The sequence below is a fragment of the Aptenodytes forsteri genome, unplaced genomic scaffold (genome assembly GCF_000699145.1).
Source record: "Aptenodytes forsteri isolate BGI_AS27 unplaced genomic scaffold, ASM69914v1 Scaffold93, whole genome shotgun sequence".
Classification (NCBI taxonomy): domain Eukaryota; kingdom Metazoa; phylum Chordata; class Aves; order Sphenisciformes; family Spheniscidae; genus Aptenodytes; species Aptenodytes forsteri.
Window position 1 is genome coordinate 9,919,878 of NW_008794665.1, and position 11,374 is coordinate 9,931,251.

The 11,374-nt window shown below is 45.2% G+C and overlaps 1 protein-coding gene across 1 annotated transcript in view; it reads left to right on the forward strand.

Moving 5' to 3' along the window:
* Positions 1 to 11,374, forward strand: part of LOC103894254 (UDP-glucuronosyltransferase 2A2) — a 16,728-nt gene that overhangs the window by 1,779 nt on the left and 3,575 nt on the right. Inside the window, exons 2-5 of the mRNA XM_009273598.1 lie at positions 7,366 to 7,514; positions 8,827 to 8,958; positions 9,381 to 9,468; positions 10,250 to 10,469. Coding sequence (XP_009271873.1) covers positions 7,366 to 7,514; positions 8,827 to 8,958; positions 9,381 to 9,468; positions 10,250 to 10,469 — 589 coding nt within the window. The remainder of the gene's footprint in view (positions 1 to 7,365; positions 7,515 to 8,826; positions 8,959 to 9,380; positions 9,469 to 10,249; positions 10,470 to 11,374) is intronic.

Below are 11,374 nucleotides of genomic sequence, written 5' to 3' on the forward strand. Positions count from 1 at the left end.
GGGGAGAGAAAGTAAAAGCGAGAAAACTTGTGGGTTGAGATAAAAACAGTTTAATAATTGATAATTGAGAATGTCCCTTTGGCCAGTTTGGCTGTGCCCCCTCCCAGCTTCTTGTGCACCTCCAGCCTTCTCAGTCGGTAGAGCACGGGAAGCTGGGAAGTCCTTGACTATTGTAAGCACGACTTAGCAACAACTAAAACATCGGTGCGTTATCAACATTGTTCTCATCCTAAATCCAAAACACTGTACCAGCTACTAGAAAGGAAATTAACTCTATCCCAGCCGAAACCAGGACAGCTTCTCACAGCCCAACTGCTTCCATCGCCCTCATTTTCATCCTGGAAAGGATGCTCTAGGCAGCACGGAAGCTGTAGCAAAAGTCTTCCACAACAACATTAGGAAAACGTTGTGTAAAGTGCTGGGCAGAAGCCCAGTAATGATGATTTTTAGCACAGTGAAGGGGCCTTACATTATTTCTTAACTGCACATCAGAAGGGTGACCATAAATAAAACTGTTTAACAGATTTTCTGGTTCAACTCACAGTGCATAATTGGCACCTAGTGGCAGGCAGGACAGCCCACGCCATCACCTACCAGCTCTGGCCTTCTGCGATGCATGCTGTGGAAGAGGTAAGATCACGAGGACAGTCTTACTCTGGTACTGGAGTCACTTGCCATGTAGTTTCATCCACTTTGAGATGCAACTTTTTAGCTGCAGCCCTGGATCATCACCACCTTAAGGGCACTGTAAACGGACGCTCAGTGGCTTTATAAAGCAAAAGGGTGCCCACACAGTGGGTGAACATCTTTGCTGCATACCCAGCTGTGCTTCAAAGAGCCGCAAGAATGAAAAAGTCACCTCTTCTACCAAACAAATAACATAGAGACTGTCGTTGGACAGGCAGGAGGGCCAGGATGACCAACAGGACACAATCCTTGCTGGACTGAGCCCCCGAGGGCTGACAGTTCTCTCCGCTGCTCCAGAGGAAGCACATCTTCCCGCTTCAGCTAGCTCTTTACCACCAGCTGGTGCCAGCTGGTCCCAGTCACCTTTTTCCCCAGGAAAACATGCCATTATCCAGGACAGGATTTCACGCCAGCTACCTTTGCTCCCTGCCCTCCGGAGCAAGGCAGTGTCATGCATGCCCAGCCCAGCTTGGGAGCGCTGCTGCTCCCGGTGAAGGAAGACCACGGGGGCATTGCCACACAGGGCGGGCTATGGCCGGGAAGGAGGTGCCAGTGCTGTGGCTGCGGGCTGTGTTGGGCTGTGGTTCGGGGGGGAAGGCGTTGGTCTGGCCGGCTGACAACAGCCACTGGCTGAACATGGGGTACATACTCCAGGAGCTTGTGGTCTGGGGCCACGAGGTGACCATGCTGCTGCCTTCGTGCTTGCATCCTCAACTCCACACAGCCCTCACCCTTCCAGTTTGAGGTAGTTGAGGTGCCAATCACCAAAAAGGAGATGCCTACCTTACTGGAAGAAGCTTTCTATTTTGGTTTTACCAAGAAAGAGCGCTACCTGTCTGGGAAAGTCTTTACAAGATAGCTCAACTGGTGTACAAGCTGAAGAACATAACCAAAATAATTTGTGATGAAGTCCTGAAGAATGAGACGCTGCTGGAGAGACTAAGGGCATCCACCTTCGATGTCCTCTCGGCAGACTCACTGGCACCCAGTGGGGAGCTGTTGAGAAGCTGGGTATCCCCTTCGTGTACACCGTCCAGTTCTCCATAGGCAACACGGTGGAGCGACTCTGTGGGACACTCCCAGCACCTCCTTTCTACGTACCAGCCACCCTAATCTGCCTAACAGATAGGATGTCTTTCCTGGAAAGGCTAAAAAGCATCTTCACCTACACTGTGCAGGATATCATATATCATTACCTTCTCTGGGGAAGCTGTGATCAATACTATAGTGATGTTTTAGGTAAGGCTGCTCTTACTTCCAGAAATTACATCTGCGGTACACACAAGAGTAAATACCCAGAGCTTAGAGGTTAAGGCACAAATTAGGAGCAAGACAGCCCTGAACTCATTCTCCTTCCTCCAAAATTCCTGCATCAAGTCAAACAATCCAGGCAAGTACAAACGTTACCTGTTAATCCTGACCTGCTACACTAGTACAGCTAAGTCCGTACAGGTACTTCTAGGATAGGTAAAACAGTGCTAAAGCCACTTGAAACAGAGCTCATCAGTCATATTCGTAGATGAATCGTGACAAACACTAAGAACAGCAAAATAACACTATATACCCACCAAACACTACTACTGAATTAAACCTTTGAAATAGAATTAAAAAATGATTTTGGAAAGCTATACAACAATACTACCTTTTTTCCCCTAGCACCCTTCTTGCCTGCTAGCTTATCTCAAAATGAGAGAAAACGGCCTCCTGTGGTCTTTTAAAGGCTTGGGAGAGCAGCTGAGCCCCAAATTGCAGTGATAAAAGGCCCTCAGCAGAGACAGGGTTCTTTGCTTTTCTGAAAGTGTCTAAAAGATATATTAGAAGATAGCTGTATTTATGTTTTTTTCTTTTTTAAATAATAGTTGCATAATTATTTTCACGTTTTTGCTCTAAGTGATTATTGTAATGCTTAAAAGGAAACAGGGCAAACATACATGCATTGTTGGTGGGCAGATAAAATGGATATTATTTCAATATGAGACTCTAAGTGTTTTTATTTATATTTTACTAGTAGGGTGTAATTCTGCTAAGAGAGCTAAGTTGTTAAGATATCCTACTATTAGAGTACCTAGCTGTGTGTTTACTTGTGCTGCTTATCATGTTTGACAGACTAGAAAATGTTTTGCTGGCTTAAGCATGGTTTTCTGATCTCCTGTTGTGTAAGCCTCAGAGCTGCTTGGATCTTGTGTTGTCTATTTTATTGTTAAATGTGGGGTTTAGCATTTAAGGCTCCATGTGCAATACCTGTTTTGTTAGCTGTGTTAGCTTAGCTGTTCTCTACCCTGACTGTGATATGCTTTGATCCGGAGTGTATCCAGGCCTGAAGGAGGTGTGAAAGGAAGGGGCAAGCATCTCACAGAAATGGGGCAATGTCCCAGCTCCTGTGGTGTATGCATGCACCTTCTCTTTCTCCTTGGAAAATCTTCTTCAGGGCTCTTATTAGTCTAGCTGCTTTCCTAGAGCTACCTAAAGGCTTTTTCAAGTGATGAGGTTGAAGCATGATGAAAGACTGCTTGCTCCACTGTCAGTCTAGTGAGGGGAGCTCATGTGGTGGTGCTGAGCTCCTGGAGGAGTGCTCAGGCCCCGTTTAGACTCAGTCTGAGCCTCATTTGCCCTCTGCTGAGAGAGCAGCTGCTTGTTCTTTTCCCTGAACACATCAGTAGCACCAAGCATCTCCACTACATCTGCAGGATACAGTCAAGAGGAGAAGTCAGGTCTCTTGTCTTTGGCAGTATCTGTCCTGGACTACATGATGTGGATACACTAATGCCAGTTTGCAGCATCTTCCCCAGAGAAGGCACAGAAGCAGCAAGGTGAGCCAAACCTGTGCTCCTCACTTCCTCCTGTTTCTCTCCTGGGGTGGCCTGATGCTAGAGTCATCTCTACCAGGACTGTGTCCTTTCAGCGGCAGTGCTGTGTGTCCACAGCATCTGGTTATAGGGAGGACAGAACTAGAGCACCCTGTGGGCTAGTTGTGAATCACTGCAGGACATTTTGCACCTAGTAAATGAAGAGATAAAAATTGTAATCAGCTTTACAGGTAGGTTGGTTCCTACAGGGCAAAGAAGCAAATCTAGGCTGTAGTCAAGTGATAAGATGGGGTTCATCTTGTAGCTGTCAAAAAAGTCCCATGGGCTGCTGATGTGCTTTCCCTAGCCTGAGCTCCTGCTTGGTAAGGAATGCGTATCTTCACCTTGAAGATCTGGTATGAGGGTATACTGATTTTGGCTGGAATACAATTAATTTTCTTCATAGTAGCTTGCATGCGGCTGTATTTTGGATTTGTGCTGAAAACAGTGTTGATAACACAGGGATGCTTTAGTTACTGCTGAGCAGTGCTCACACAGTGTCAAGGCATTTTATGCTTCTTGCACTGCCCCACCAGCGAGCAGGCTGGGGGTGCACAAGAAGTTGGGAGGGGGCACAGCCAGGACAGCTGACCCCAGCTGACCAAAGGGATATCCCATACCATGTGATGTTGCGCTCAGCAAAAAAAGCTGGCGGGGGGAGAAATTTGCCAGGGCTGCTGTTGCTCAGGGACTGGCTGGGCATTGGTTGGCTGGTGGTGAGCAATTGTTCTTTTTGCATTACTTGTTTTTCTTGGTTTTATTTTTGGTTTTTGCTTATTAAACTGTCTCTATCTCAACCCATGAGTTTTCTAACTTTTGCCCTTCCAATTCTTTTCCCCTCCTACTGCGGGGGAGTGAGAGGCTCTGTGGTGCTTAGCTGCCTATCAAGATTCAACCACAACCAGGGCTTCTGGTCCTCACATGCTGCAAAATGCACTTTGTGGTGAGCAGAAACAGGAGTTGCCATCATTTCCAGATCAGCTGTGGCTCTGCAGAAGACTCCAGAACGGGATTTGCTGCTTGCCCAGTCCTCCCATGAGTGTTGTTTTGTGTTCTGACATGCCCTTTTGCCAAGCTTGGCACCAGGTGGATCTCACTTTTATTGGCTGGCTCTGAAGTGTTTGCACACTGGAGCAGCAAACTGCTTCCAGATCAATCAGACCGGAGTTGTACATGGACTGCTGAGATGATGGGGCCAAGGTTCCCCTGGCTGCTCTGGGCCTACGCATGCTGCTGGAGCACTGGCTTTTGTGGGAAGGTGGTGGTCTGGCCCACCCATGCAAGTCACTGGATCAATATGAAAGTGCTGCTGGAAGAGCTCGTTCTCCGGGGTCATGAAGTGACTGTGCTGGTGCCCTCAAGCAATCTGCTCATCAAATACCAAGACACCTCCTCCCCCTTCACCTTTGAGGTCCTGCAAGTCCCCTTTACGCAGAAGACCCTGCATGATACCATGGATGACTTCCTCAATTTCTGGATGAATGAGGTCTCTAATCTCTCCCCCTGGGAGATCATGTGGAGGATGAAAGAGCACCTGGAGGTCTTTACCAATATGTCAAAGCAGACCTGTGACACCTTGGTGATGAACCCTCAGCTGATAGCAAAGCTGCAGCAGGCCAAGTTTGATGTTCTGATCGCTGACCCCCTGTCTGTAGGTGGGGAGCTCGTAGCAGAAATCCTGGCAATCCCTTTTGTCTACAGCATCCGCTTCTCTGCTGGCAATGTGCTAGAGCGGCTGTGCGGTGGGCTCCCATCCCCATCTTCTTATGTGCCTAGTAGCACAAGGGGGCTGACAGACCAGATGTCCTTCATGGAAAGACTACAGAACTTCCTCTTTTGCTTTTACACGGATTTATTTTTCTTGAAGTTTTGGCAAGACGAATGGGATGGGTACTACAGTAATGTCTTAGGTAAGGCAGCTGTTGAGTGGTTTCTCCTCTTGCATAGGTTGTGCCTTTTGAATGTTTTGAGAGCTCAATGCTGTTGTCTCAAAATACTCTTTCTCAATGGCCAGCAGAGATGTTAATCCCGTTTTGGTCACATGGAGGCTGTGCTTTCCCTTTTAGAGGTCTGGTCTAGTCTAACAGACACCAGTGCAGTTTTGCTCTAGTTCCTCTTGAGCATCTTTAGAGCACACATTTCTGATTTTTGTCAGTGATGATCCTGCTGGTGAGCAACTGCAGTGAGCTATATGCCCATTGTAGTGCTTTCAGAGGACAGTTGTTGTCTCTTCATCTTGATGACAGGCACTTTACAATTAAGATGGTAGCAGATAAAGGGGGGAGGGCAAAATCATTCCTTAACTAAGTGTAAGGCACTGGAGACAGCTCCATTGACAACATAGGGATGGAGTTAACCCTGTTGTAACTAGGAACACTGGCTGTCTCTGGACAACTGCAGAACAAAAAAGCACCCTTCATTCACATTGCATGCATTGTCTGGAGGTATCATCTTGCAACCCTGCGTAGTACAGGATGCTAAGCGTTAGTTCATGTTCTCCAATAATAAATGCTAAGAACTGTCACCTTTCCCTTTCATCCACTATTCAGAGTTTGAAATAGTCTCCTTAAACTACATACATACCTGAAATTTTTGTTCCAACCTAGTACAACTCAGGCTTGATTCAAAGTTCAATGGACTTTGAATCTCGTACAGAGTATCTATGTTTAGGCAGATAACAAGTGAACAGCAAGCTTAAGGGCATCTATTCTATTGCCCTCCAATCTCTTCCTGCACTTCCCAAGAACACCTCTGTGCTCGGCAAACTAGTCCCTTTTCCCTGGATTTTTTTTTTAATATCACATAAGACTTAATTACATCTTTATATCACTCTATTTGTAATGCAGGCTTAATTTTCACTCCAGAAACTTTGTAACTGACTCATTGCTCTTTACTTAAAATAAAATAAGAAAAAGTAACTGCATGTAAATTGTAACACTGATCAAATAGTATAAGAAGATGCCCTACAGATAATTTTTATCTTGTTGCTTATTTTGCTTGGTTACTGCTTGCATTAGGCTGGCTTTGGACAATCATTTACCAACTTGTAACCCTTTTACTCCCCTGTTCCACTTTGTGGGGAAAATACTGCAAAGACAACTCGCAACGTGTACCTGACAGTATATATTTTTCCAAATGGGAGGCTATAAAACAGTTTTTTACCCATTGGATTTTTTCCTATAGATGGATTTATAGAGACATTGGATTTTGCACAAAATGACATTCAAAGCATCTATGGATTTGGCCAAATTTTCCCAGTATGTGTCAGAAGGAGCTGACCCAGTCCCCAGAAGAACTAGAGATGGCTGTACCTGGCTTTTATTGTAGTCTGAGCAGCCACTGACTGAGTCACCATTTGAAAAATGCCACAGAATTTTGTTTAAAAACTTTCCTCCTCCCTGACTGGTGATAATCACTTTGCGATTCATTTGTTTTTTATTTGGAACTGAATTTTCTGTGATTGTTCTCTTCCCCAAAGTGCATTTTTATTACAAGCACAGGTAATGAAGTCTTTCAGCAGTACAAGAATTGCACTTCTGTATCACAGAAACTAAATGCTTCCCACTTACTCTTGTACTGCTCTAAATTCATCCTGAAGGTTCAAAATCCTTTTAAAGATCGTATTGCCTTGTTTGTGGCAACCTGCCAAGGCTGAACACAGGACAGGGCAAGGAATAGGTCTGGATTTGTCCATGTTTTCATTTCGTGCATGATTTGATAGACTACACTGACTGGGAGCGCCAAAACACAAAGGTAAGGCTCCTATTCTGCAATCTACAGCAAACAAGACTGCTCCCATGCGTGTTGTAAACCTATTGTACCTTGTCCATAGGAAGGCCCACAACCCTGTGTGAGACGATGGGGAAAGCAGAGATATGGTTAATCAGAACATACTGGGATTTTGAATTTCCACGGCCTTTCCTGCCCAACTTTGAGTTCGTTGGAGGACTTCATTGCCAGCCTGCAAAGCCGTTACCAAAGGTATCCCAACTTTGTTCCACTGCTGGTTGGCTGTTTGCCCAGCAGAGTAAAACCTGTTTCTGTCCCTGATCAGCCATGCAAGCCATGTCCTGAGAAAGCTCATTCTTAGCGAAGATGCTCTGCTACCAGTGGGGAGCACGGAGCTATTTAGCAATCTGTCCATACTTGTGCAAACTGAGGGCTGGGTTTACAGCCTGCTATCTTAAAAGAGGATAGCTGAGGTCAGCAGGAGGGAATACAATGTTTGTTTTAGGAAAAATAGGTGCTACCTCAGAGTAGTTAAGTGTAAGATTTAATTCTAAGATACAGACTTGCAGCCCATGATAACATTGAAATACCTGATGCAAAAAGGCACTGTGACGGGACAAATTCTTTAGACAAAATGGTCTCAAGACTTGCAGAAAGAGACTAGTGATAAACACTTTTTCTATTGTTGCTTAGTTTAAGACATCTTAAAGGGAGTAAAATACTGAGCATCTCCAGCCTACACTCTGCTGTGACTGGTAATATTCAGGTGGAATTTGAAACTCCCAGATACTGAGGATGGCAACATGACAAGCTCTGGTCTAGATTATCACTCCTGTAGGAGCCTTAGAGGAGGTAGGGTATTTTCAGTGCAAGTTGTCTACTAAAAGAAACCTTCTAACTCTCTTCCCACTCCCCTGTAGCAGTGGTTGAGTTGGGGGAAATGGATAACCATTCTCTTTTGGAGGCTATTGCTCCATTTCACATGACACTAACTAGAAAAAGGAACAGGAAGACCTATTGGTCTGATTTGTAGAAAATCTGTTTAGCAACATGTTCTGTATTGCAAGAAATAGAGAACTGGCTGACTAACAAAGTGACAGCAGCGACTCCATGAATCTCTGATCAGGATGCTGAAAAACCCTGTCCGTTTTCAGCACTGTCCCTTCCTGCAGAGCTATGACATGCAAAGTACTTGTTCCAGGAAAATCCAGAACCATGACTGACTATGCTAGGGAGGGTGTCACAGCATATGGCCCTCTCAACGTCAGTGCCAGGATTCATTCCTGCTGCTTGTGCTCTGAAAGAAATGTGTCCTGAAACTGCTTGACTTGCTTTCAAAAAGACAAAGCTTCTATCACCTGTCTCAACTTGTCCTGCTCCTTCTTGGGGAGAAACTGTCTGTTCGCACAGGGCCAGGTCTATCTCTGTAATGCCCCTCTGTCAGCGGAGGTGCTCATACACCACGATCGTCTCCTTGATAAGCTAAAAAGGTTATGCTCTCTATTCATAGAAATCTGTGTAATCTGCAGTGCATAATTACTCTTAGTATGTTTTCCTCTCCTAGGAAATGGAAGAATTTGTTCAGAGCTCAGGGGAACACGGCATCATGGTCTTCTCTTTCGGGTCGATGGTCTACAACCTAACTGATGAAAAAAGTAATGTGATTGCCAGAGCCCTCAGCCAGCTTCCACAAAAGGTGAACTTCCTTTCAATTCTAAAACAATTTGCCTCATTTTTTGTCACTCCTGTTGCCTTCAGCGAGCCTTTTACATTGACTGGCCTGTTTTTTATCTGCATCTCTGCTGGATGTGCCACAGCTGGGAAGCTGGGCTCTGCGGAGAGGCAGACTGCTGAGTCACCTCATGGCGAGTTCTGGTGTTTCCCCTTCTCTGAACCAAATGACGTGGAGGTGTGTCGATAGGCCAAAATATAAAAATCGCTCTATGCAATTTTTATAATAAGCACATAATAACTAATCAAAGAGCTAAACTGGAGCCAAAGCTATTTGAATTACTGGGAAAAGGTATGTGGATTTGAGACAAAGCCCTACATTACATGTAATAATATAGAAGGGCACGTCACATGCACTATGTTTATCTTATTCTTCCTTTGTTCAAGGTCCTCTGGCGGTACAAAGGAAAAAAACCAGAAACTCTGGGCTCCAACACCAGGATTTATGACTGGATACCCCAAAATGACCTGCTTGGTGAGACTGATTCTATCTGGGATGCATTGTGCCCTTCGAAAAACTGTTTCATTCTTTATTTTTCCACTAAAATGGCTTATTCAGGCAAAAGAACCACATAACGCTTGTGGCTACAATTAGTTTCACAGCTTAAGCAGCAGAGGTTTGCTCTTGGAGCCTTAATTTCCTAGCCTGCTTTTGACTTTAAGGTGAGTGGCTGTACAAGAACCATGGAAGATACAGACAGGCTGTGAAGGGAGTACGGAGCAGTGGCTCAAGAAGGCAGTAACTTGAGCTTAGCTATAAAGATGGATCTCTAAAGCAAAAGCCTCTGTCTTACAGAGCTTGGTGGCAATTGTCTGGAAGGGCTAAGAATCACCTGTAGGCGATGTAAATCTGTAATACCAAATATCTGTAAATATCAAAGTAGACCTGTACTCTGGAGCTGGATTTGGCCTCTGCATTTAATCTCCAGGGCTCATTCTTCAAAATGCTTGACCTAAGCAAGGCTGCAGCAGGGGGCTGTTGTGAACCTGATACCATTTAAAAACTAGAACTGCACAACAGCAGAAGGGCTGAAGTAACTCTGGGGTAGTCTGGAGGAATGTGCTGATTCACACATTGCATTAAAATAAATATGAATGTGTGAAAGCTAAGCGTCCAAGCTCTGATGCTGATCCAGAGGTCAGGGCTGTTCCCTTCTCTAGCAGTGCATTTGCCCGGGTAGTTTGCAGTACTCATGCCCCAGTGAACGCAGTCTGCCACAGCTGCTGTTACACATGCCTCTCCTTCCCTGTTCCAGGCCATCCCTTGACAAAGGCTTTTATTACTCATGGTGGGACCAATGGAATCTATGAAGCTATCTACCACGGGATCCCGATGGTTGGGATTCCCGTATTTGCCGACCAGCACGACAATATTGCTCATATGAGGGCAAAGGGAGCTGCAGTTCAGCTGGATTTCAGCACACTGAAGACGCAGGACCTAGTTGATGCACTGAATACAGTCATTAACAATTCCACGTGAGTTTTGTTCTTGCTTTACAGTAGGATGAGGTTATTAAAATCTTGGGCTGCTGATGTGAGAAATTCTGCTGGCTCTTCTGGGAACCAAGAATACTGAGTAGCTGGAGTTTGGGTTTCAGGTGAAAACCATCTTTCATTTCTGAGAATCAGCATTTCTCAGAAAGGGGAGATCAGTAATTTGTTTTTCCTTATACTACATTTTATGATCTCTTTGACAAAAACAGTTGTTGGAAAGCCCAGAGCAGCTCCTGAGACAGTTTTCTGCTCGCTCTCTTCCTTGATCTCTGCTAGTATAAATCCTCTGGAGACTCTGGGTGACAATTCTAGTTGTATTATGTCTACTCTGTCTGTAACCACAACAATTCTTTCTCCTACCCCTGAGTTACCAATATCCTTAGGTTACTGTACCTATCAGTCAGGAATTAGATGGTAAGGAAGCCCAGCAGCTGGGATCCCTTGCTAAGGATAAGGCCATTGACAAAGGGATTGGAAAAAAGACAGGAGTCCTCAGTCTTTGGCAGTGACTCCTGTCAAGTGTGAAGGATGGGTATCTCTTCAAGGAAGAATTCGCAAATTCCCAAAGCAAATGGACCAACATTGATGAAGGTATCCAGTATCTGAGGGAATTAACCATGGTGGAGGTGATTAACCTCCCCCTTATTGCTAAGCATGATGTCATATGGTGCGGAATATAGAAATAGAATCATAGAATAGTTTGGGTTGGAAGGGACCTTTAAAGGTCATCTAGTCCAACCCCCCTGCCGTGGGCAGGGACATCTTCAACTACATCAGGTTGCTCAGAGCCCCGTCCAACCTGACCTTGAATGTTTCCAGGGATGGGGCATCCACCACCTCTCTGGGCAACCTGTGCCAGTGTTTCACCACCCTCAGCGTAAAAAATT